The following is a 27,759-nucleotide window of genomic DNA, read 5'->3' on the forward strand; positions in this document are numbered from 1 at the left end:
TAAAGCTGGAAGGTAGGGCAGTGAAGGCTTCCATAGCAAAATGACATTTGCACTGAGACTTGAAAGGTGAGTGGGAGTTGGCCAGGCCAGAGTGTTGGGAAGCCAGTGTCCTTGGCCAAAGGACACACACAAAGACTTTCAAATAAAGGAAGTGGCATGTTTAAAGAATGAAGGGAAGGGAAGTATAGCTTGGGAGAGCAATGAGGAGATGACAATGAAGAGTGAGGTGGGGCATAAAAGTCAAATTCTTAACAAAGTCCAGCAGCCCTGGTAAAGTGAGCCTGGTTTTTCCAGTATATTCTGAGTAAAACAGAAAGCCACTGGATAATTAAATCTAGGAATAATAGGCTCAGATTTACATCTCTGAAACATCCTTATGGCTTCTGTGTTAAGTGAATGGTATACTGTTAGGGGACTTACAGAATCCATCTAAAAATAAAGGTAGTATGGAACAAGGTGTTAATAGTAAAAGTGCATAAAAACAGGTGAAATTGCACCCATTTATAAATATGTACAAAAGAGAGCACCAATAGGACATGAGTGACTAGCATAGACAGGACGGGGGCTAGAAGAGAAAGGAAGGTATCAAGAATGATACTCAGATATTTAGCATGAATGACTCAATTGACTTTTATGTACTGAAAGGGGCACCAGTGAAGGAAGAACACAGAATCATTTTTCCTTTTGTTATAAGACAGCAGGGACAATCTTTAGTTTACAATGGCCTATGAGACAGCAAGTCAAGAAGAGTTGGACATATGAGTCTGTAATCAAGATTAATCTTTTGGTCTGAAGCTACAAATTGGAGAATTGCTGGCTTACTGATAGCAGGAAATCAAGGGAGTCAGTGAGACTGCCCAAGGGATTAGCAGACAGGAAGAGGAGAGGGCCTAAGTCCCAAGGATCTCCTATCTCAAGATATAAGAAGAAACTATAAATATAACTTCTAAGAAGTACTCACAGAGCCATGAAAAAAGCCAAGAGAATATACTGTGACAGAAGCCAGAGAAGCATTTCTAAGGAAAAAGGAGGAGAGAGTAAAGTCAACAGCATTCGGAGCTGACAAGAATTAGATGAGAACCAAGAGGGATCCAATGGACTAACACACATGTAGGAAATTAAAGACATCTCCAGATAGAGATACTAGAGTAAGATAAAAGAGATACTAGATAGAGTAAGGTCTGAGTGAAAGCATGAAAGGATGAGATTCTTAACACATATTAAGAACAGCCATTCAAATTAGACTGAATAATTTCTTTATTACCTGGAGTGACAAATAAAAAGAATGTGGCGGAGGTAGGAATGGAATGAGAAGCCTAAAGCTCATATAGTTGAGGAGTCATTTTTAAGAACTATGATAAAAAATCATAAACACATAACTAGATTCAGGGTCTTAGACAGGACCCATGGTTAGGTTTCAGCAGCTTCAGAGTTAAATATATGAAATTTATTTAAGGTTAAGGTCTTTCTCAAAAAAAGAAGAGACAAAGAAATAAATTAGAAGTAGAAAAGCTGGAAATTGTTATTACAGAAAATGGGAAAGAAGATAGTAAATTAAACAAACCAAATATGAATGCCAAGTAGGGTTATGGGATTGGGACCAGTGAAGCTTGGAATCACTACAACTCTGGGATCCATTATAGTTAGCCCATGTGAATGACCTTCCCCTAGCAACAGTCAGGCACTCAGCACATGCAGAGAAGAGAAATAGCTTCACGAGGGTTAGAGCCGACCCTGAGAAGTGGTGCCAGAAGGGAATGAGAGAAGGAGTTTTAGATATGTATAGGAATGATCATAATGAGCAAGGAAGGAAGTGAAGAAAAAGGCTGAGAAGAACAAAAATAGAGGTCAATGGACTAGAAGTTCTGGAAGAGCTGAAGAATTTTTATAATGGAGTACTTTCAGTAAACAAACTGAAAATCACCCCCAATTAAGAGTCCCTAGCCTAAAAGAAATCATTAGGAAGATATCTATAAATATGATAAGTGCTCTAAAATAAATTATTTTTACTGAAGCAAACACATAGTTCACCTGGAAATGTATTAAAATCACATTTATGCAACACAATAGCTTGGAAACAACATACTAAAACCATGTACAAAGACTTCAACACTAACTGGAAATTATTTTAATAATCACTTTTAAGAATCTAGATAATACAGGTGGAAATGCTCATGAAGAGTGTTATAAACAGTGCCCAGTCACAAAGTGATTAGAGCTCCTCTACTGCTCAGATCCAGTGCTCCACCTTCAAATAAAACTGCTATGACAGTACGGACAGCCCAACTGGAATGTAATGCATGGTATAAAACATTCTACTATTTATGTAATGAATATTTAACATCTGAGACAAACAAAATGTTAACACCCCAATATAACCTTTGGAATGTCTGACTAAATTCTGAGTTAGTGTCTGCCTCTGTCTAAATCCCAAACTACAAAACTGGTCAAACAAAGCTTCATGGGAATCCATCACTTAAGATCATGAGGAAAAATCAATTTTCTGAATTTTATACTTTGGGTGATATGGGTAAACTTTCAAAACTTGATGTATTGGGCCATTTGGGAAACACACTTTTTTAAAAATGTATGCTTTGGGAGTCAGTAGTATTATTTGAAGTATATCTTATGAGTCAGTTCCCATCCCTTGTTAAGAAAACCAAAGAGTAATTGGTTAGGCCTGGATTTTAAGTAACATGAATAGTTATCACTCAACTGATTTTCCAAAAGATAGAAAATAACTCTTTCTTGAAAACTGTATTTTAAAGAATTTTATAATCATCTCAATATGGAAACTCTGCAATATCCTGACTATGCTAAATTGCTAAGTACAGCTTTCAACCTGCATACACTTGAAACCCTCAATAATAGTGCCCATCACACCACGCCTAGTATTCTACCCCAATATTACTTTCAAAAGATCCACCAACTGCCCTCATAATCCCTGTATCCTCCCAACAATTCACAGTATCACAGAACCCTTCCCATGGAAAGAACATCAGGATAACATTAACTGAGTATCAATTAGCATATGATAGTATACTCTGTACCTTCCTTTACATGCACTCGATTCTTCGTTTTCTATGTAAATTATTAGTAGTAATGCAACAGAAACTACTAGAATAAGTCAAATTAAAAGTTAAAACCGTTCCACAAAGTCAGTATCATGACAAAGAAGCTAATTGTTAATAATACCTCAATTGTAATTAAAAAAACAAATATATGTAACTGTACCTTCAAGTACTCCTACAGCTAGGAATCTTCCATAGAACAACTCTACCATGGGGTTCTTTGGCTTTTCTTCATCCCTAAAAATCATGTTAAAAACATAAATGTTATAATTTTTATACCTGCAAATAATAGAGAAAACATTAAAAGAACAGTACTATATGCCAGGACAATAACACTTATGTGATTATCATGCACTTGGCTCTGCTATTTACAGTGTCGGGCCAAGGAACTTAAATTTATTCTCCATTTCTTCACCTGTCAACTGAGGATAATAATGGTTACTGAACCACAAGGCTATTGTATGGGTTAAAAGGAGTTTCTACACGGGAACTCTTGTAAGAGGACCTTAGCACAGTCTGCGTTCATGAAGGAATATTTCCATTATCATCATATATTTCAATTTTAGACTTTTAGTCTGTACAATATATGCTTTTTTGGACTTGCTGGGAAGGGGGAAAAGCCACTTAATCAAAGTAAGCTTCTATAAAATTTGAATATGTCATTTCTCACATTTACCTAGAAGAGTGCACTCCAGCAGTCAACAGCGAAGGAGCAAATCAGCAGCTTTGACCCAGGTAGCTAAAAGCTACTCCAGTCTTTCTACAGTTTCATGTTGCTGATAAAATTACTCACTTGTAAATTTTCCAATTTCTTTAACATATGAATTTGTTGTTTTTCCTTTTTTGCTTGAAGTAAATAGAAACTGATAAATTTTAACCTTTTCTCTTTATGTTTTATACTCTGTGGTGCAAAAACACAAAGTTTATATTGGTCTTACTGTACAAAAGTATGTTGTATCCACAACTGTACAGAGACTTTTTCTTCATGAATTTTGTATTTAAATTAGTAAAACTAACTTAATTTAAAAAGGAGAGAAGGACACTATCTGTCTCTTGATAAATGTACTATATGCATCATCATTTAAACCATAAAACAATTGGTGGGAAGTACGTGACTTAATCTTTGCAGTAGTCCTATGAAGTAGCGTGGTGGTCATTAGTGCTATTCAAAAAGATTTCTGGCCTTCTACTTTCAAGTATATACTAAAGCACTTACCCACTCACTCATTTAAATGTTAAATAGTTTTAAATTGTGATAAAATACATGTAATATAAAATTTACCATCTTAACCATTTTTAACTGTGAAGTTCGGTGGTGTTAAGTATACTCACACTGCTGTGCAACCAATGTCCAGAACTCTCTTGATCATGTGAAACCGAATTTCCTCGTTAAACAACTCCACATGTCTCCCTCCCGCCAGGTCCTGGGAACCACCACTCTACCTTTCTGTTTCTTTGAGCTTGACAACCCTTGACATCTCATGTAAGTGACATATGGTGCTTGTCTTTTTGACTGGCTTATTTCACTTAACAACATGTCTTCAAGGTTCATCCATGTTGCAGCATATATCAGAATTTCCTTCCTTTTTAAGGATATTCCACTGTACATTTATACCACATTTGTTTTCCCATTCATCCATGGACATATGAGTTGCTTCCAACCTTTTGTCTACTGTGAATAATGCTACTCTGAACTTATCTCTTTGAGATCTGTCTATCTTTCAGATATATACCCTGCAAAGGAATTGCTGGGTCATGTTGTTAATTTTTTTTTTCATCTTTGTAGGTATAATTGACAAAGTTGTAAGATATTTAAAGTGTACAATGTGAGGTTAGTTATATGTATAAATTGTGAGAGTATTCCTTCCATCAAATGATTATCTATTTTTAATTTTTTGAGGAACAACCATGTTTTCCACAGCAGCTGCAACATTTTACATTCCCATCCACAAAAAGGTCCAATTTTTTTTCACACTTTCTCCAATACTTGTTATTTTCTGTTTTCTTTTTTTGATAGCAGCCACCCTAATGAGTGTGAGGTGTCCCCACTCACTTTAAAGTTAGGTAAGTCACATGACTTGCTTTGCACAGCAAAATGGGAACAGAAGTGATGCGTGTCATTTCTGAAGGACTGAAACTTTGAGAGGCAGCGTATCTTTTGTTGACATGGTGATCCCAGCAGCCTGTGATGAGGTGAAGCCTCTGTCAGCCTGAGGCACCGAGTGAATAAATGAGCAGAGCCCCTTGCTCACTCACTGGGCACTGCGAAGGCTGTGATTTAAGCCTCTAGGGTTGTGGGGATGTTGCCACAAGATTATCTAGCCCACCCTATATGGCGGCAGGTCGTACTGTTACCTCTATTGTACTGATAATAAAACTGTAGAGTAGGTTAAGTCACTTGTCCAAATTCACTCTACTAGTAAGTCCTCAAGCTGAAAAGTAATCTGCCTCCAAAACCTATGCATATCCCACTACACATACTCAATCTCCCAGCATTTTAATTCCATGGAAACAGTTTATTTCATACCTTATTTTTCATACTCTTACAACAAAAAGGACTTGAGACTGATGTGGAAGAAGGAATAATCCAAAGATTGTCTTTCTTGATGTAAAAGTATACAAATTTTTAGACTTAAATATTAATAAGTATCTCCATTTCCACGGCATCATATTTCCATGTAGAAAAGCAATATTCCTTGCTTTTCTCCTTACTGTCACATAAATACCCAACAGAAAGAGCAATTGATGACGCTGGCAGAAGAAACTGGGTATGAGTGGCTCTAATAATTCTGAATTCTCCTTACAAATATCTTTTCAAATTTTCCTTCCTGAATTTCGGCCTGCCCTCCACTGACCTGTGGTAAGCACTGACCCTTCCTAAGGAGACACACAGACCTACCTTTTAGATTGTTTACCCTTTTCTTTGCAAACTCTCAGCTTTGAATCACAGGGATCCAGACTGTGGTTATCAACAGAAATGTAAGGAATACAAGTGAAGAGCAATTTAAAAAACATGAGACGCCTATAATAAAAATGATACACCCACCATTTGCATAAAGACAGAAAAGCTAGGTAGACACAAATATCAAAGGCCAAAAGAAATCGCTGAAGAAAATTTGTATCAAGGACACCTTAGCCTTGGGAGTTATGTTGACACAGAAAGAGTTCAAAGATTTAGGGCAACTGACAGAGTAACCTACAATGCTTTGGGTCAGTGCTTCTTAATCTTTTTAATGTCACTAGCACACATATACTATATGCAGAGAACTCTGGAGTAAAAACAAGTATTTTCTCATGATCAGAGACACAGGCATCAATACCTCCATGTATCTATAACCTGGTAGGCACCATGGCACACCAATCTAAATAGGCAGAGCACAGTGGTTCAGAAAGTTTTAGCTCCATAAACAGTAAAGAATAAACAGAAAATTACTAAGAAATGAATGAGGACAGGGATATATTTCAAATAAGACTTAATCCCCAAAGACTTAAGATTTCAGATAAAATGGGGAAGTTCTAGCTTCTTTTAAAACAGTTTAACAAAAAGGGGAGAGCATTTATTAGTTACTAGATAGAAAAGGTGACTAAGACCCAAAGAAAACTTTTAAAAAGTAAATGAGTAATGAGGAAAGATTCCAAAGTGAGAGCACAATGATTCCTTCAGAAGGAACTAAGCTTTAGAAAACAGTCAAGTGGCAGTCTTCCAAGGCTACAGATAAAAAGCAATCAAGGAGTCGCAAGAAGTGCACACAGAAAATCTAGATAGATTTGACAGGAAGAACTAGGGATTTCAGAGTAATATAGTCAAAGAATCACTGCTGGGAAAACTGGACAGCTACATGTGAAAGAATGAAACTAAACCACTTTCTTATACCACATACAAAATAAACTCAAAATATATTAAAGACTACCTGAAACCACAGAACTTTTAGAAAAAAACATAGGCAGTATGGTCTTGGACATCAATCTTATTAGTAATATTTCTTTGATTACGTCTCCTCAGGCAGGGAAACAAAAGCAAAAATAAACAAATGGGACTACATCAAACTAAAAAGCTTCTGCAGAGAAAAGGAAACTATCAAGAAGATGAAAAGGCCACTTACTGAATGGGAAAAGATATTTGCAAATGATACGCGTGATAAGCGGTTAGTACCTAAAATATACGAAGAACTCATATAATTCAAAAAAAACCAAAACTAATTAATAAATGGTCATAGGAGCTGAATACACATCTTTCCACAGAAGACATATAGATGGCCAAGAGACACTTGAAAAGATACTCAATATCACTAACCATCAGGGAAATGCAAATCAAAAGCACAACAAGGTATCACCTCACACCTGTCAGAATGGCTATTAAAAAAATAACAAACAACAAGTGTTAAAAATGTGGAGAAAAGGAAACCTGCATGTACTGTTGATGGGAATGTAAACTGGTGAAGTCACTATGGAAAACTCTATGAAGTTCCCTCAAAAAATCAAAAATCAAACTACCCGTAAGATCCAGCAATTCCACTTTGTACTTATCCAAAGAAAACAAAAACACTAATTCAAAAAAATACATGCAACCCTATGTTCACTGAAGCACTGTTTACAATAGCCAAGATATAAAAGCAACTTAAGTACCCATTTATAGATGAATGGCTAAAAATGATGTGGTATATATATACTACGTAGTGTCATTCAGCCATAAAAAAGAATAAAATCTTTCCATTTGTGACAACATGGATAGACCTAGAGGGTAATATAAGTGACATAAGTCAATATAATATGAGTTCACTTATATGTGGAATCTAAGAAATATAACAAAACAGAAACAGTAATATAGAAAACAAACAGGTGGTTACCAGAAGGGAAGGGGGTGGGGAATGAGTAAAACAGGTAAGGGAAATTATGAGGTATAAACGTCGTTACAAAGTAAATGAGTCATTGGGATGTACACCATGGGGAATATACTCAAAAATAATCTAATATTGTTGTATATGACAAAGGGTAAAAACAAAAGGTACAAATTTCCAGTTACAGGATAAATAAGAACTGAGGCTGTTATGTACAGCATGATTAATATAATTAACCATACTGCTGCGTTTTATAGATGAAATTGTAAGAGAATATATTCTAAGAATTCTCATCACAGGGAAAAATATTTTTTCTTTTTCTTATATTTTCTATCTGAGGTGATGAAAGTTCACTAAACTTACTGTGGTAATCATTTCATAATGTATGTAACTCAAGCATTTGGCTGTACACTTTAAACTTACACAATGGTGTATGTCAATTACATCTCAATAAAATTGGAAGAAAAACAAACAAATAAATATAAAAACAGAAAAAAGAGAAGGTGGAGAATTTTCAGCCTTGGGTTTCTGCCTGTAGTCTAGGTGTTACTTTAAGTACTGCATCATGCAGAATCACATCAGAACCTCTAGTGGCAAATCCTAAATGGTCCACCAATGTTTCAAGACACACAAAGGAACCAAAGGTTGATATTAGGAGAGCGGCTTCATGAGAATGGGAGTAGGACTCATCCTGAAAGTGCGTGGATTTCTTTCCTTAAGGAGGTCTGCCATGTATTTTAAATAACCAGTCTTAATGGTTCAACCTAATAGGTAGAAAATAAGAAGCAAAAGAATGTTGAAGAGAAACTTCACACCTCTGTCTTCATGACTGATTCCATGTAAAGACTTCATCAGAATCACCACTCCTGGTTACCATTCCCTACCACTAACCCATTCATTCCTCTTCGTGGAACGTGATTGTTGTGTCTAAGGTAAAGAACTGAGCATATGTGATCAGCTTTTTCAGAGATCACTTCTTAGATCTTTCTCACTAGATTCTGATCTTATAGTGGAAATCTAAAGCTACCTAGCATCTGTGGCCACAAATTCCAAAGAGCTAGCCAATAATATGGATAACATTTGGGTTTCTATGCATTTAACTCAGATTCTTTCTTCTCTGTTGACACTGAACACATAAGAGGAAAAAGATGAGTGTTACTTATCACTCTCCTAACCCCATCACTAAATTTCATGGTAACTTACGTCTCCTCTTCAGCTTTCATTTGGAAGGCATCTTCTAACCAATCTAATAATTTGTGTGTAAATTCGCTCACGTCTTGCTGTGGGGGAGAAAAAAAGGGTTGATTATGTTTGAGCCTATCAATAAAAATAATAAATACTGCAAAATAAAACTTATGGCTAGTCATTTCAAATGCATAATTAACTGATTCCTCACAAAGGTATCATATGAAATATTTCACATCAAATACAAGAAATACTTGTAACTTCACCAGAGTATAACATCAGTATTTGAGAAAAGCGTTATATTGACAATCATGTAATTTCTCTTAAGGGGGAAATATATATAAAGTCAAACTTACTAATAAGATTTATAAAAAAAAATAACTATCCCCCAAAAGAGCTCTGTAATGAATCTGTATAAAATGAAGGACCCATATTACCAAAGAGTTCTTCATTATATAAAGATTTATTACTGGCTTCTTTCTTGGAGGGCATACATGCTTTTCAACAATTAATTTTCTCAATTTAACTTTTACACACAACTTTTTAAGCCATATCCAATTCTACCAAGATATCTGTTAACATGGATAGACTGAGTCCAGTCAATTACTGACTTCCTGACTATCCAGTCCACCACCTCATGAATGTCACATTGATGCCTCGTTCAGAACCAGCACATACTTTACCTTTGCCATCCCTTCCTTTGGTCCTAGCTCACCTGATGCAGATAAACAGGAATAGGCAATGACAGTTGTTCTACCATAAAATTCTTTTTATAATCTAAACTGGAACACAGAAAATAGGTTTACACGGAATCTGTGGCCCAGGACAGGAGACGGATAAATCAATCTTGCTAAGACTGCCTAAAGACAGACAAATAAGTGTAAGCAATTTGCCTTTATTAAAATAGCCCTGAGTATAAAATAAACTTATTATCATATATTTTTCCAGCTAGACATTTTTTGACAAGTATCTGGGCCAACATTTTCACCTTTAAAATGCTGAAACTAAGGTCTAGGAAGCTTAAGCAAATTGCTCCAAAGCCATACAGCTAAAGACAACTAAATTTAACACAAAGAGCCAGTTATAAACATCCTCTAGTGCCAAATCCTAAATGGTCCACCAATGTTTCAAGACATACAAAGGAACCAAAGGTTGGTATGAGGTATCACCTGTAGCAGGTTAAATCGAGGCTTGTGAAAACGTATGTCCACTTGGAACCTCAGAATGCGACTTATTTGGAATAAAAGTCTTTGCAGATGGAAACAAGGTAAGGCTCTCAAGATGAGATCGTCTTGGATTAAGGTAGGCCCTAAATCCAATGATGGGTATTCTTACAAGAAAAAAAAAAAAGAAAAAGTAGCAGGCACATAGACACACAGGGGAAAGGCCATGTAAAGACGAAGAGAGAGACTAGAATCACAAGCTAAGGAACGCCAGGAGCCACCAGATGATGGAGGCAAGAAAGATTTCTCCTTTAGAGCCACTGGAGGGAGCATGGCCCTGCCAACACTTTCACTTTTGAGTTCTGGCTTCCAGAACTATAAGAGAACCATTTTCTATTGCTTTGAAATCACTAAGTTTGTGGTAATTTGTTACAGCTGTCCTAGAAAATTAATATAATACTTAAAACAACTTTCTGTACTCTTCTATAATTTTGCAAAGTTATATCTGACAAGAAACAAAAAGGTTTCCCAGTTGTCACACTACTTTTGAGAAGAAATTGTTGGTGGGGGGGGGGGGACTGAAAACACATATACGCAAATTCTGATTTGACCACCTTATTTGCTATTTATCTTTACCATAAAGGGTGAATTAAAAAAAAAAAAAGCAACAACAGGGAAGGCAGTGGCAGACATCAGACATCTTTTAAAATCCCCTAAACACCCTTTCCACACACACATCCACATTAACAGATACACATCCAAGTAGTACACAAACCACACTGTAAATGTAGTGGCTTTTTAAATCTCTTCTCAAGTAATGTCTTTTTCTTCTGCCTATTACTTCACTGTCATCTTTTCCAACACTGTTGCTATTACTATCTGCTACTTTCTTTGTATCTCTTCTGTTTTCCTTCTTAATAATTTCTCTGACTTCTCAAATTACTGTGAAAATGCTGGTTTGTTTATAGACATTTTCATTTTTACAGGAAAATTCACAATATTCTTTTTAAGAAATTAATAAAAAGCAACCAAACAGCACTACATAAAGATTGGAAAATAAAACAATAACAAAGTTAATGTCATTCAGAAACCTTTTCTGAGTAATTAAGGAAATCTACCTCCTGCCAGCAAAAACAGGCGTATCAACAGCATGTAATACTATTACCGACACTGGATGACCACACCTTTGTGAAAATTTTTAATTACACATTTGTAAAGTCCTAATTTTACCTATTCTTTTCACTTATTAATTTTAAGTATAATATAAATTAAAGCTTATTTATCATACTTTAAAGATTATTACTATTTTTTAATTTAAAAGTAAATCTTCCAAATAATGTTTTAAGTGGTTCCAGCTTATTTTTATAAAGATAAACAACATCTTCAACTGTCATTTATCTTTGAAAGAACTGTTTAAGGAGAAATCAGGTTAAAAAAATACAAATAGTTAATAAACAAGTAAGCACAACAAAGCTACCTGCTGGGAATCATTTGATTTGAAAGCGTCCTTAAGAATTTCAACTGCTCTTGATGGATCAACGTATTTCCTCTTAGTACCAACAAGAAGTGCAAACAGATACCGAAGCTCACGCATAAAAGGCAAATTCCGATGCTCCTATCGGAAAAAAAGGAAAAAATCTTTAAGTGAAGATTAAACTGGTAAACAGATACTCATTTTAAAAGTAACCAAAAATTTAACTGACATAGATTAGGGATGAATCCAGCACTCCTATATCATAGAGTGTCAGTGTCATCTAGGAGACTGAAAGGAGGAAGAGACAAATATGAAGACAGCAGAGGATCCAGCCTAAGCTCACAACTTCAGCATAAATGCCACATATTCATAGCAAATCAAGTCATTACCCAGCCAAAAATATTCTCATTCAAGTCTATTTATTATAATCCTTTCCATTCAGCAAAGCCCAGCTGCTGCTGAGGACAGCAATAACAAGAGCCAGCATTCAATGAATGTTAACCACGTGCCAGGCACTGTTTAAGTACATTACCTCAATAAACCCATTTAAGCAAAAAGCCCTCCTCCTCCATGAAGCCATCGCAGGCCACTCCAAGTCAGTGAGCCTCCAAACTCCATAGCTACTGAAATCAATGTCCTTCACCCAGCAATGAATCACCAACTGCTACTGCTGCATGATAATACTAATTATCAGACTACTATTAGTCTAATAAGTAATTAGACTAGATCCTAATATTAGACTAATGTATCATCCTTCTAATTTTCCAATGAAAACTCACTTTTGTTTCTCAATAAACTGTAAGTTTCTCAAAGACAAGAACATTAATATCTCTCTCACAACTTTTCGCTATACAAAGCAGGCATTCAATTCTCACTGACTAATTAAACCGAACCTTCCAGAAGGAACAAAAACAACCTGATATTATCAATCACCAACAATTTATTTTAAAATAAGAAGAAACCTTTATATAAGAATGTAATCCACATACCTTAGTGAAATATGCTATAGCAACAAAACAGACAAGTAGTTCTTACTATAGTTAGTTCTTAAAGTAACAATTGAACAGATAAAGCTTATATATACTACTTAAACATTAGAAATTTTTCCAAGTTTGTAGAGTTGTCATTCTCAATATTATAAAATTGTAAGTGTGTCTGTGTATGTACAGTTGCTGCCCAGAGTAATATAATCAATTAATAAAGGAATAGTTGTTCCCAGTATGAATTAAAAGATATCCTAAGAAATAGGTGTAAGGGAATAAAATGGATTCCAAATAATTATTTGATCTAAAAACTATGCACACATCACAACAATCAGAAAGTACATAAATTCTAACATAAAAATGCTAAGTTATAGAAAACATGGATTTTATATCAATATGATAAATTCCACCTGTGATGATAAAGGTTAAATGTAAGTTTTAAATGAGATAAAAATTAGTCCATGATTTTTCTGTAGTATTTACTACTCCCAAACAATTGCCCCACATAAATAGGTTTAAGGAGTATAAATACTAAAAAATTTAATCCACAAAATAGTTTCAGAAATATCCTTAGTTTTCTGAGATCAATTTCTTCATTAATCACTCTACCTAAGGCAATGCTGTTTTTTGAGACATTCCTTGCCAAGTAACAAAAATGAAATAAGTGAATTTTGAAAATTAAGTGAAATTCTTCTGAGAAGTATACGTGAAAAGTTAAATACTTTAATATAATAAAACATTTTTGTTCTCAGCCAACCCTTATGGCTAGAAAATCTTGAATTTCAAAAGGCAAAAGAGTGAATCCTGTTAAGACCAGCTACTGTACTTGGCTAAATTATGAAAATACCACCATAAATAGAAACTATTCAAACATAATTCTTCATCATTTTTATCAAGATGTAACTGATGTACAACACACTGTACACTAGAAAATGCACAATTTCTGAGCTTTGCACATGTATACATCCATAAATATAGCACCATGATCAAGATAATGTACCTATCCATCACCCCCAAGTTTCTTCATTCCCTCACTCTCCTCCCTAATCATTCCCAGGCAATCATGGTTCTGCAATTTATATAAATCAAATCATACTCTATGTAGGGAGACCTTTTTTTGTACATAAAGTCTACTTGTACTAATGTCACACTGACACCTTTTTAAAACCTGTCTTTTATCACCTCAATTGAGCTGAATTGAATTGTAACACCAATTAGTGGCTGGTAACTATAAATCCCACGTTTGCTTCAATGATGTCAAGATACAGTATCCATTGCTATTCCCATGCCAAATTAAAGAATAACTTCATTTATGGAATAATCTTTCATAAAACTGCGTGGCATTCTTTATTTAGTGTCTTTTTCAGAACAGAAGTAGAGATTCCTTTAATTCCTTAAACTAAAGGGATATCTAGACATGCAGACCTTTCCACTGTGAGGAATAAATTTCTCTAGAAAGATGCTTAAGATTGGATTCATACATGTCTCTAGTATTCTGCTGATCATTTTCATGACCCCCAAACCAGCTCTGGTACATAAGCATGGATATCACAATTGTTTTTTCAAGTAAGATTACAAAACTGAATGGTCTCATTCAACACTTTAAAGAATAAAAGAAATTAAAACTTTGTAAAGCACTAAAATCCAGGAACATAAAAGCAAAGGTCAAGATACATATGAATAACAAATTGGAAGCAGTAATTCTAAATAACCACATGAATTATAAATATACTTCAACTGAGACATCAGAAGAAAGAACTATAATTAACAAACTGCAACAGAGAGAGGCAGCAGTCCAAAAAGTTTCATGTAAAAATGGTAATGACTGAAAGGGATCTGCTTAATTTCTCTGTAGTATGAGAGGTTGTCAGGTGATTCTGGTTCTCTTTTAAAAATGTCTTGTTTTTCAGTTTGACACTGAGTAGACAAAAAGAGTATAGCTTGAAAAAGCCAATTACAAATCAAATTATATTATAATTTACTGAAACCTAAAACTTTAACTTCTTTGTCTTTGCAGCTAGTCCCCTCGAGGGCTACAGTTTCTTTATGACAAGATCACCAAAGCCCTGCACCTAAGCATATCATCTCTATAATTAATGTTTTCATTAAGTATGAATTTCTGTATGCAAATCAGTCCTACCTTTTGAAAAGCTAACATAAACAGTATAATAACCAGCAACAGCTGACACTTGGTACTTACTATGTACCAGATACTTCTAAGTCCTTTATGTGTTTTATCTCATTTAATTCACACAGCAACTCTATAAAATAATTGCTATTACTATTTACACTTTTCACATAAGGAAACCAAGCAGAAACAGATCAAGTAACTAGCTCTAGCTCCACAGCCAGAACCCAGAAGAGCTGGCCCTGCTGTCTGCGTTCTCTGTCACATTATATTGCCTGTATTAGAAGTTACAGATCTGCACTGCAAAGACAGCCAGTGTAGAACTAATCTTCTAAAGACTTCATCTATAGAAACAATTGAAAAAATTTTTATCTCCACATAATTTTTCAGAAGACAATTGAGGAAAAGACCTGGAATTGAAAATGGTAACCTATAAAGTTTACTGAAATTTGACATTCCTGAAAGAAAAAAGCAATTACTAAAGTGAGACAAAAATTGGTCTATTACTGACACACAGATAAAGAAAAATTCATACTTACAATATACTGACTAAGAATAGGAAGTTACTGTAGTAGTTGAGATTAATGGGTTGACATTCAAATTTGACACTGTTTCATATTCAATTTGGTAAATGTCCCAGAATTAAGCACAGTAAATGAATAAGACCATATAAACTCTGCTTAAAAAAATCTTTCAAAATTTTACCTTTTGGTTTCGGGGTAAATCTTGAGCATTTGATGGAGGCTTATAATTCAGAACTAATCTTCTAAATTCCAAAAGATTGAATAATGACTGGAAAAGAACAATAATTTAAGATAACCAAATGGAAAATTCTAAACAGAACTATAAAAATGAGTGGTCTGACCAATTTATTTTTGACAACTAGGCTACTTATACACAGAATTATTCCCACTAGCACAAGAAGGCTTATTTTCTCCCTAAGAAAAAGTCATATTTCTTTTATTTTGACATAACATTCTTGATCATTAACAATATCTACTCTACTGCAAAGCAGAAAATTATACATGAACAACTCAAAAAATAATACTGTATATATTATTAAAAGTTTTAGTTCTTTAAATTACTATCTGCCTAAGCAGTTTCCTCAAAATAAAATGTACACAAATGCAAAGTCAAGAATTTTTTCAACATGTTCAGTATGAGTTATCTAGAGGCACCAATTCTACAAAAATATAGTACAAATACATTTATTGGCCAGATGTTAGGTGATAGAGGCACAAAGAAATTACGTATTAACTCTAATGGTCAAAGAGACACACAGACTAGAAAGGAGACAGATATTTAAATGTAACAATAATGATGTAGCTCCAAGATACAGTAATATTGATCATGTAGAATATAATGAGAGCATATGAAAGATGCCCATGGTTTCCTGGAGCTATGTTTTTAAACTATAGCTTGTAACCCAAGAATGCATCATGGTGAACACTTATTTTAAAAAATAAATAAAATATAATGGAAAATATCAAACCATGTCATAAACAGTGTCTTTACCACAGGGAATTGTTAGTAAGATTTCCATTGGAGATATTTTACACACATATGTATGAGGAAAGTATTTTACTATGTATTCCTTTCTGAGTCAATTTATGAAGCTTGAAAATCACTCCCAAGAGGTGATAATGTATTAAATCTTAGTAAAAGATGGGTTATCCAACTTGCTAGAAATAAAGGTGGCACCACAAATCAATGAGAAAACAGGATTTTGTTTAGTAATTGGGTGTTGGGAAGACTGGTCCACTATATATAAATAGAGTTGGATATAGATATACAGATACAGATGTGGATTAAAGACCTAAATATGAAAGTTAAAACCATAAAACTAGTCATTGTAATATGAAAATACTTAATTAAACAATGTGAACACATGAGATAATTCACTTATTCATTCATTTAACAAGTATTTATGAAGCACCCACTTACACCAGAAACACGACAGGTAGCAGAGAATAAAATATATCAAGTCTCTGCCTCTGTACAATCTTGTGATTGCAGGTTAAAACCATAAGAGTAGATGTTATAAATCAGAAATAATCTGAATACAATAATAATAGGCCAAGAACAGAAACTTAAGAAAGATAAAACACTTAAAAGCCAGAGGAAAAAAAGAGCTAGGAGAAAGACAAGATAAGAATAGTAAAGGAAGTGAGGAGTATGAGATCGCAGAAGAAAAAAGGAGTAGAGAAGGCTTTCAAGTAGACAGTTGAGTATCAGAATAACTGTGGAGCCTTAAAAACATACCTATGTCAGGGACTTCTCAACAAAGATATACAGTACCACAGAAGAGTCTGAAGTACATCAAAGAATCACTGGCAAATTTCATAAGGACAAGATTACCAAAGTTTGAAGGATGCCATGTTCCAATATGGTAAGAGTAGGAAAATAATCTTTAGATTTGGCAATTGTGAAGTCACCTTTTTTTGTGTGGAATAGTAGAAGAATAGCAGCAATGAGTCCTGAAGCAATGGGATACAAAGTATGAGGGACAAAGTATGGACTCTAATGTTCTTATGAGGAATTTAAATAGAGAAGAGAATAGTGACAAATCTGGAGAATCTCAATCCCACTTGCATGCTCTGAGCTCCCATTGGAAAACATTTTCCTTCTCTGTGAACACCTATTAGAATTTTCTCTTGTGTGGGTATTCTGGTAATGAAATACTTCAGCTTCTGCTAGACTGAAAACTGTTCTTTAAGAAATTTTTAAAAGACTTTTGCTAAAGTCCTAGATGGCCAGTTATATCTTTTTCCAGCACTTTAAAGATAGTATTTCTGTTGAGAAGTCAACTCTTAGTCTATTTTTGCTCTTTCATAGAGGAGATATGTATTTTTTCCATCTCACTACTTCTAGAATTTTCTGTCTGTAGTTTTTCTGCTTTATTACGATGTGCCATGGCACAGCATTCTTTGTGTTCATAATACTTGGCTCCTATTTCTTCCTGAATGTATAGCATGACCTTTTTAACCAAGTTTGGAATATTCTTTGTCATCTCTTTAAATATTGTTGTTGTCCTCTTTTCTTTTTAGACTGCCTCTGGAACCACAAATAAACTATGTTAGTACTATTCACACCATGTCCATAATATTTCTCATATGCTTTCATCTGTATTTCATGACTTTAGTCTGAAAATGTCCTTTGGACTAACTGTCCAGTTGTCTAATACTCAACGCACTGTTAAACTCATCCACTGATTTTTTTTAACTTCATTATATTTTTCAGTTCTAAAATATTTTTTATAGTTTTTAGTTTTCTATCAAAATTCTCAATCAGGCTTCTAATTGAGCATATTAATAGTTATATAATTAATAATTCAATTTTCAGGTTTCCCTGTAGGTGTATTTCTAATTACCTATAATTTTCTCTTAACTTTTGGACATATTTTCTGATATGATCAATTATGACTATTTGAGCAGTAAATACCATATTAAAAAAACCGGATAAAATTCAGAGTTTGAGATAATATTATCTTCTAACAGAGTTTACATTTCCTTCTGGCAAGCAGCAAGACTGAGACCACCTGCAATCCCAGACCACCTTAATCCAACCAATTCTGAGATAATCTCAAACTAAGATTCACAAAATATAAAGCTTGGCCTATTTTTAGCTCTCAGTTAATCCTGGGTTTAAGCCCTTTAGGATTTAACTAAAAATCTCAGGTGTTTACTAGGGCTCCAAGTCTGTGAGAAACTTGCTTAGCTCTCCAGTCACTCAGCAGCCATTTCTGGAATTGCCTCAAAGATAAAATCAGCCCAAAATATAAAGCTTACTTTAAAAATCCTGTTCTCTCAGAGCATAGCCTCAAAATTCCTCACTGCTTTAGGACTATGTGATCCCCTCAAACAGTTGGTTTTCTTTTTCTTTTATTTTGTTTTGGGCTTCAGCAAAATATGACCAGGTAGATGGCTTAAAATAACAATGTGCTATTACCGAAAGAATTTGTGACCATGGATTATCACGACAAATCACATTAATTTTTTTAAGTCTCAAACACTCTGTACCTTAAATTAGTCATAGTAGTATTAGTCAACATATTCCTTCAAAGGGGTGGGAAAGGATAATTGTCACTACTGCCTAAACTGTGTTTGTGAGTCAAGTCAGACGTTTTGAAAACAAGTATCCTTTCATTCAGTCCAAAGTTCCTATGTGAATTTTGAAGAACACTTGTTAAAGTTTGGCTAAACTCTAGTTAATACCAGACAGCTAAATGGAAGATGAGAATTTAAACACATAATTTGTGGAAAATAAAAAGAGTGATGACAAGAGAGCAAAGGGAGAGATAAACTCTCTATGATGAAGGAGACTAAGGAAAAGCAAGATAAATTCTTCTTGGTGGATTTTTAAAAAATGGAATGGCATCACATATGAACATGTTAAGTGATATTCTGAAATTTTTTGAAAACTTGGGGCATCTTTTGAATCCCATACTTCATTAGAGTGAGTGACAGAAGCACCTTAATACCACCATAGATGATACATGCTCCTTTATAATTCATTCATTCACTCACTTAAAGGGCTCTTCCAACATACCAGACACTCCACTGTACACTGGCATAGAACAACAACCTAGAAGTTGTTGCTCTCTGCCCTCAAGATGCCTGTATTTTTGTCAACCTAGAGTTTCATAATTTTATGCATAAGCAATCACATAGTTTATTATCCCAACCCTTCTAAGTATCAAAGAGGGCTTTAAGACCAATTAACAGTCACTGATAGACAACGGGAGTAAACTGGGACTGTACCAGGCTAACTGAGAAGTATGAGCACCTTACTTCTGAGCATTTTAGAGGCATCCAAATGGGAATGGTGCTAAGGGTCATCATGAGAAATCCATGGATTACTTGAACTCAACACCGCAAACTAGAGAGGAGAATATATACCTATGAGTAACTACCTAATTTGCTGACATCCTAGTGGAAAAAGCAGCCCAATTAGTACCTTCTACACAAAAGTTCCATTTGAACAGGATAAAAATAGTCCTGACCAAGTAAGAGGTTGATGCCCAATCTAAAGACAGGCTAATACTGCTGGCGTCCAGACGATCACGTAAGCCATTTTCTGTACAATCTTCTGTTTATAGTCCCTTTCTGACATACTGTTCTCCTTTTCTCCCAAAATACTTAGGTTCTGGTACCTAAAGGAACAAGTATAACAAAGCTAACCCTCTAATCAGTGAGCCTCTTCTACTCGCCATACTAGTACAGAGATAGAATCTACCTGTCCAAATACAGGCAACAAAGTGTATTCATGAACACTCAGATTCACAGCCTTGAAATTGTGCTTCATATTTTAAAATGATGCCTCAACTATGAAATTTAGATTGAACAATAAAATGTAGAAGCCCTTTCTAACAGTGCAAGTAAAGTAAACCAAGATAGCCTATTAAGAAGATCTAAGAGAATCTAAGATAACAAAGTTTGAGATGTTGTTGGCATGTAAGTGAATAATTCATACATACTCAAGGCCAGGAACAAAAATATTATTACAAATTTATGTTAATCTATGTATTCCTCAATATTTTAATAGCCTGGAAAACAACCAGCAATAGAATATTATTAACTAGCATATACCACAGTTATTAAAGAGTGAAGCATAAATCCAGGAAAATCAAAGGAAATCAAACTGTATAATATTATTTGCCAGAAGCAAAAAGGCAGAAAAAAGTTGGACATTTTAACATTGAGGTAGAAAAGAAGTTTAAATTACAGACTAATCGCCTAGAGAGCACAATTAGCAACCTTGTAGAAATGAACTAAATAATCTGTTAGTTGCTTTAGTATCATACGAAAGTGGTATATTATGACAGTTTACACCATCACATAGGTTTAGAAAGTTACAAAATGAAGATATTTAAAAAGGACTCATCAGAAACACTAAATAATAAGCTACAATTCAGCTGTATTAGAAACATAAACACAAATATTAATTTTCCTAAATTATTACTTAAAATAATTAAGAGCATGTTATTATTCATAGATTGTTTTATTTAAGGAGATTGTTTAAGGTTTTGAAATCTGATGGATATCATTTTCAATATCTGAGAGTGGTAAAGAATTACTCATAACACAAGAAAGAGTTTAAAAAATAAAAACTAGTCCACATTGAGAAGATGACAGATACCTACGTATACAAGCATTTTTCATTTTCGAATAAGGGGCTCAAGAAATATTTCATTAAGGCGTTTCCAAGTTAGGAAGAGAAATGTTATTCTTGACTTATCAGTATTTATTTTTTACATCAGTCTCACATATGCCTTAAGAATTTGTCAATCTATTCTCCTCTCAACTAAAACGTCCTCTTACATAAAAATAGTATTTAAATGACTATAATTCTTAAATGTCATTTTCTATTATATACAAATAAATCTGATCTGACTCACAAAAAAAAAACCAAAAAACCAGTTCTGGTTTCACATCTTGGTTACATCCTTCCCTAAATTTGCAGAGATTTGCACACAGTAATATTTTTCTTTCTAATCTGACAACAATTCCTAACAGTAAGGATGGAGGAGAAATTAACTGCAGATGAGAAATTAATTCCAAATAAAGCATAAGTAGTGTTCTATCATTAAAACTCCATACTGGGAGTGAGAAACCAAAGGGTGGGTGCGTGGGTGGGAATACTGCAATCCCCAAATGGTTCATTAGACAGAACGGCATATTAAAACCTTGTCTGCAGTTTTAAAGTACACGACTAAAAAAAGAAACACAAGTCCAACCCACTTTCCACTGCTGTCACACCCACCAGGTAAGATGTGCATAAAGATCCTTACCTGAATAACAGCACTAAACCAGCAAGTATTGCCAACATTCTTTAGTCCAACAGGAGCTCTGTCCTGCCTTTTTCTATCATAAGGGTTTCGAGAATCCCTCCAAACTTCAGTAGGTGTCCTCTTCAAACATGCTTTATTTTCTGCTATGCTGGCTTCAAGAACCCTTAAGCAATGGGGAGAAAATGATGGGGAAAAAATACAGTATTAATTTAGTCTATATTCTAGGAAATAGCATACTATAAACTAAGGATTTTAATTAATTAAGCTCTGGATAATATATTTGGGGAAGTAATATTTAATGCTAAATTTACTCAAGTGGAAGTTACTTTTCTTTAAGAACACAGCAGTGGCAATGCCAACAAATCAAGAGATATGCAGCCTTTTATTCTCAGAAAAAGGCAATTTCAAACACATAAAGACAGTATTACATATTAAAAATGTTAAATTATGTTTCAACAAATTAGAGGAGAGGTTTAGTGCCAGGACTATAGCACCTAGGTAAGTTTCGCTGTATTAATTACATATTTACAATACAATGACTAGTTTTTATAACACTTACTTTGAATCATCAAGAAAACATTAAAAAACTGAAAAAACTGCACTTTTACTTCTCTAACCATTAATTTCCTTTTCTATAAAAAAGGATTAAGTTAATCTATGGTTCCTTTTAGTTCTAGAGATCTGTAATTCTATGACAGCTGAATGAAGAGAATATTTCTATGTTCACTTCTTTATCCAAAAGTCTGCCTAGGGAAAAGCCTAGCTAAATAAATATCTACATATAAGAATAATAAAAGATTAACCTCTTAAAAATCAACTCACCTACAGAATATCTGAAAATACATCAACTAACACGGCAAGAGTGTGCTACTTTGCTTAGTGGTATTTTTCTTAATTTTAAGCATGTAACAACATGCTGGAAAAGCCTGATTCCCACAGATAGACTAACCATGCATTTTGCCTGCTCAAGATATGTGTTACTTACTATTCTAAATAAGCATAAATAATAGCCAGGTTATCTCACTCCGTTTTGTGTTCATTATAAAAACCTGAGCAAAAGTGAGTCTTTTAACTTCTTGGCTTTTTGAGAAAACTGCATTTGTGCTACACCATCTTTATGCTAAAGATTTTGCTCTATCACATTAATATGAAAATAACATAGCTATCTTCCTTAATCATGAGGGAAAAGTAAATTATTCTTTCATCCCTAACTTTATAACATGAGATTAGATTCAATGCATTAGATTCCAAACTATTACTTAAAATAACTTATGTGAATATAAGATAAAGTCTTTCTTTGGGAATCAGTAAAACCACATGCTGAAAAAGAAAACAGGAAACGTGATACATTAAAATGTAAATATCAAAGTAAACTCACATGTAAAAATAAACAGTTTACACCTCTGTCATTTTAAGGAGTAATCCAACATCAGCAGCAGCACTCTTTGCCCAAATACCAATTTCACACATGCAACCTGAACCTCTGGCGGCTTTTTCTCTTACATCACTTACCACAAAAGATACCAGAACTCCTTGGAAGGTATCTAGATGAGTTGGGGCATAAAAAAATCAGCATTCACCTAGAACATCCCACTGTTACCAGAAACAAATTTTTAAGAACATAAAAGGGAGATAAGGCAACTTGAGAGACTTCCTACTGTTCAAGTTGTACAGAGTTCAGCAATAATATAATAACAATAACAACAACAACAACAACAATAAACTGGGAGAAATTAAATTTGTACAAGGTGATACTTCAAAAGAGAAAAGTTAACACATAGTATACAAAAGGTAACTATAACAAAAGGTAAATATAACACCAAAATCTGTTTTCTATAAAAAGGTATCTATTTATTGACTTTATAAATGGGAGTGTTTTCATTTGAAAAGTTTGTTCCTTTTGTAACATATGTGTATTAAGGGGTATAAATAAAGGAACCTTATTTCTACATTGGTAATCAGAAGTGAATGAACTAAAACAAGCAATGAGTTCTGGGAAAAGCAGCAACAATACCCTTAACAAGAAAGAAGAACTAGCATCAGTGGTCATGTGTAAGAGACAGAAGAGGCACCCAGCAATTGACTAGCATTGTTGGGCATGTACAATAACCATTGAAAAAGAGGATTCTACAGTATATTCCAAAAGTATAAACTGGTCAAAAGTCAAGGAGAACTACACTCAATCCTAAATCTCCTAGGTGGATGATCCTCTAGTATTATGTATTTTTAAGCTAATCATAATAAAATACTAATAAGAAATGAACCCTTCTTAATGTTAACACATCAGATCACATATATCATGACCAGGCAGTGGGGCACACAGACATTAGTTATGGAAAACTTAGGAATACCTGATTTCTACAAAATACACCCAGTCTGCAAAATTTAAAATCTGTTTATGTCACATAAAGTTAATAACAAAATGAGACTCAGCCTCAAGACCACATTGAGTAAAACTAGGTCTCATGTTCCCCAAAAGTGTTAACAACCTACCCCAAATCTATGATATAGACAGCCCTGAAATGATATATATTCTTCTTATCCTAGATCTAGTTAAGATTATAAAAACCAGAAGTATTTTTCTAATGTTTCAATATAGGAAATTCTAACATCCTTCTCTTCAGATCCCTCCCACCAAGAAAGCATACCTCTTGATTTTTATGTTGTATGGAAACATTACATTAAATGTGCTGAGATAACATAAGCGTTTTAGTTCCCTTCTCTACTCTTGGGAGAACGGATGGCCTCAAATGTACCTCTAGGACCAAGCAGCTTCCCTGCAGTTTGTTATACTATTCCACAAAGGAAACTGGGAGGTAAAGAAAGTCAAGGATATAAACTGAAGACACCATCTCCCCAATACTCCTATACACCTTTCCTTATAGAGGTAAGATTAGGTACAAATTGTTAATAACTGAGTAGGGCTCAAGACATACATACATGCTCAATGCTCCTCAAAGTGACCTAAGATAGAAAATTTTTGAAAAGTAGCCACTTCCTAAATCCTATTTATTCTTGGCATGTGTATATACGTAATTAAATGTATAAAATTAAATATGCACATAACAATTCAGTCATATGGTAGATGTATTATAATAAAAGTATGGATTTTAAAGAAGTAGATTTATTATAATATTCTTTAACCATAATATAGTATGGTAGAACTATGGTACTAAAAAATGGTGGATGAAAGAATGCCGTGATTTTGTGAGCTCCTTGATTTAGAGCTTATAATATACTGAGATTTTTTTTTTTTATTATTATTACCAGGGACGTACAGCATGCTTCAGTAGGTTTCCTTTTATCATCTCCTTCTTTCAATTAAAGGACTTTATAAACTCCTTTATTACATGGCACAAAATTATTAATCAGTCTCTCCCACCAGCATCTGGAGGGTAGGAACATGGACTTATTTCATCCCTAGAGCATGCACCATAACTACTAAGGACTAAACAAGTGTTTGAAACAAATGGGTGATTAAAATATTAGATGTTACTACCGCTTTGGGGTTTTTTGTTTTGGGGGGGGGGTTTTGGGGCAAAAGTCCAACCTCTAGCCCAAATAGGAGCCCTCCATTTCAAAGCCCTTGACCCTTTCTATATTCCAGTACTAGCATAATAAATATAAACTTTCTATAAAGCCACATCCTCATAAGGGTTCCTTCCCTGGCCTCACTAAAGTAAAGCCAATGATTCTACCCAGACTTTACAGTGTAAAGTATGCAATAGCTACATTCCAGATATTAAGGCATGCCAGTAGAGAGAGAGAGAGTTCATACTGCAAATCTCAGAGCTCAGAAATAGCTTTTAACAAAATGCAGCACACCAAGAAAGGCAACCCCAACCGTCACAAATCAAAAACCAACCCCAACCACAATCACCTTATCTTCCCAACACTAGTCATAACCATGGCATTCAACAATAAAGAAAGATGACAAAATGTTTTGCTGTCTCTCTTCCTTCCACACACTATACTGAATCTTTAAAGCACTTACGGTATATGTTCACGTTCCCAGTAAAATGTTATTGTACTGATTTAGAGGATTTTTTTTTTGCTTATTTTATTTTGTTATTTAAATTGCATTATAGCAGGGAGGGAGGGTGGATGGATGGAAGAAAGGGAGGATTTCCTTAAAAAAACAAAAATCTACTGGTATTATGACTGGGATCACACTAAACTCCTAAGTCAATATAAGGAGATCTGACCAGTTTTATAAGGTTCAGTCCTCCAATTTGTGAAATACAATATATTACCAATTATTTCCATATTCATTAATGTGTCTCAATGATGCTTACTAATTTTCTTCTTGGAAGTTTTTGCACATTTCTTATTAGATTTATTCCTGGTCTTTATAGTTTAGAGTTATAAATGGTAGTTTTTTAAAATTTTCTCCTTATCATTCTTTCTTATACATAAAAAAATATAATTTTTGTATGTTGATTATCAATTAACATAGCTAGATACATTTTTCCTGATAAGAGTATTTTATTGAGATATAATATACAAATCTTAAATGTATAGTTCAGTGAAATTTTTACCATGTAACCACCATGCAAATCAAGATACAGAAAATTACTATTATTCCAGAAAATTTTCTTATATCCTTTTTCAACAGTGTCCTGTCCAGTCCTCAGATAATCAACATTCTGATACCATAAATTACTTCTGCCTGTCCTTAAATATCACATAAATGGAATCACACAGCAGTTACTCTTTTGTGTCAAATATTTTTCACTCAACGTGTTATTCTGCGGATCCCTTCACATTTTTTAAAAAATGTTTAATGTTTTTAGAAAATGGTTTCTATTACATTGCTTAGTATTCCACCATGTGAATATACTATTGTTTACCAACCTGCTCTTATACATATTTGGTTGCTTACAGGTTTTAGTTATTATTAATAAAGGCACTATGCACTCCTTTCTCGAAGGTCTATGTCCAGGAGTGGAAATGCTAAGTCATAGAATAGTATTATTAGAAATTCCCAGTTTTCCAAAATGGCTATACCAGTATACACTCTAACCAACATTATATGACACTTCCAGTTGCTCTGCATGCTTGCCAATACTTGGTACTGTCAGTCTTTTTCATTTTAGTGTTGGATAGTGGTGGCTCTTCTCTAATTAGGTGACTCGTCAAACTTGTACCACACAGATTATCACTAGTGCTGCAATCTATCATATCCAATAAGGCAACTTGCCCACAATTGTATACTGACTACAAATGAAGGAACTCTGTGTTTCTGACACAGAGGCTACCAGTGCATGCTAGACATGTAACACCTGCCAAAAGCTGACCTTTTTCTTGTGGTGAGGAAGGCCGCATTGTATTGGATGTGGCTCTTGCCCACTCCTAGTAGACTGACTACACTGGACGTTTAACCACTTCCCAATCCTCACTCTAGGATTGTCCCTTCTTAGGACTATCAGTGGTTTCTCATCATTATCACTTTTTCCAGTTACAGTGTTGCTGTTGTACTCTGATCAGCCAATTCTGGCCACACTTCTGTGGCCCTTGAAACTAATGTTCCATTATTTTCAATTTTTCCAGACAACTTGTGATCTGACAATGATGTACCTTTTATCATAAAAGCCACTCAAAAATGGAATGATAGTCAAAGCACTGCATGGACCTCTATGCTCCCTACCATCCATGGGCATCTGATATTACTGAGCCTTAAAATTATCCTTACAAATCAACTTAAAAAGATTTGTAATTGACTCCCTCACTTATTCTGGTTCCACACATCTTAAGGCAGTTTCCCCTCATGGCTGCTTCCAAGATTAACAATCAGGATAAAAAGAGTGAGAGCTACAGAGACCTATTTTAAAACTTCAGAATTCTGCCCCAACCATTGCTGGACATGTTGCTTTTTTGTTTCCCTAATGGCCACTCTAGATTGTCTTGGTTAGTAAATCCCCCAGATGGCTCCCAAACTTAATTCCAATTCAGACACCTAGATTTCCTTGTAAGACTGAATGGCCTTAGAGTGTAAAAATAATGATTACTTGGTTGAGTACACTGCTCACGCAGTTCCTCTACGGTGGCCCATGTAGGCCAAAGTGGGAGGCACAATGAGTCGAGGTAAATTTTATAAAAATGCTATTGTTTCCCTCGTACCTGCCCT

The 27,759-nt window shown here is 34.4% G+C and overlaps 1 protein-coding gene across 4 annotated transcripts in view; it reads right to left on the minus strand.

Annotated features, from left to right (window-relative positions):
• Window positions 1-27,759, minus strand: part of USP25 (ubiquitin specific peptidase 25) — a 127,865-nt gene that overhangs the window by 61,411 nt on the left and 38,695 nt on the right. For all 4 annotated transcript variants that reach the window (XM_074361414.1, XM_045520796.2, XM_010960219.3 and 1 more), the window contains 5 exons: window positions 21,633-21,795; window positions 15,548-15,634; window positions 11,735-11,872; window positions 9,113-9,189; window positions 3,235-3,308 (listed from right to left, as the gene is read on the minus strand). In XM_074361414.1, the coding sequence (XP_074217515.1) occupies window positions 3,235-3,308; window positions 9,113-9,189; window positions 11,735-11,872; window positions 15,548-15,634; window positions 21,633-21,795 (539 nt within the window). The remainder of the gene's footprint in view (window positions 1-3,234; window positions 3,309-9,112; window positions 9,190-11,734; window positions 11,873-15,547; window positions 15,635-21,632; window positions 21,796-27,759) is intronic.

This window comes from Camelus bactrianus, chromosome 1 (assembly GCF_048773025.1).
Source record: "Camelus bactrianus isolate YW-2024 breed Bactrian camel chromosome 1, ASM4877302v1, whole genome shotgun sequence".
Lineage (NCBI taxonomy): Eukaryota > Metazoa > Chordata > Mammalia > Artiodactyla > Camelidae > Camelus > Camelus bactrianus.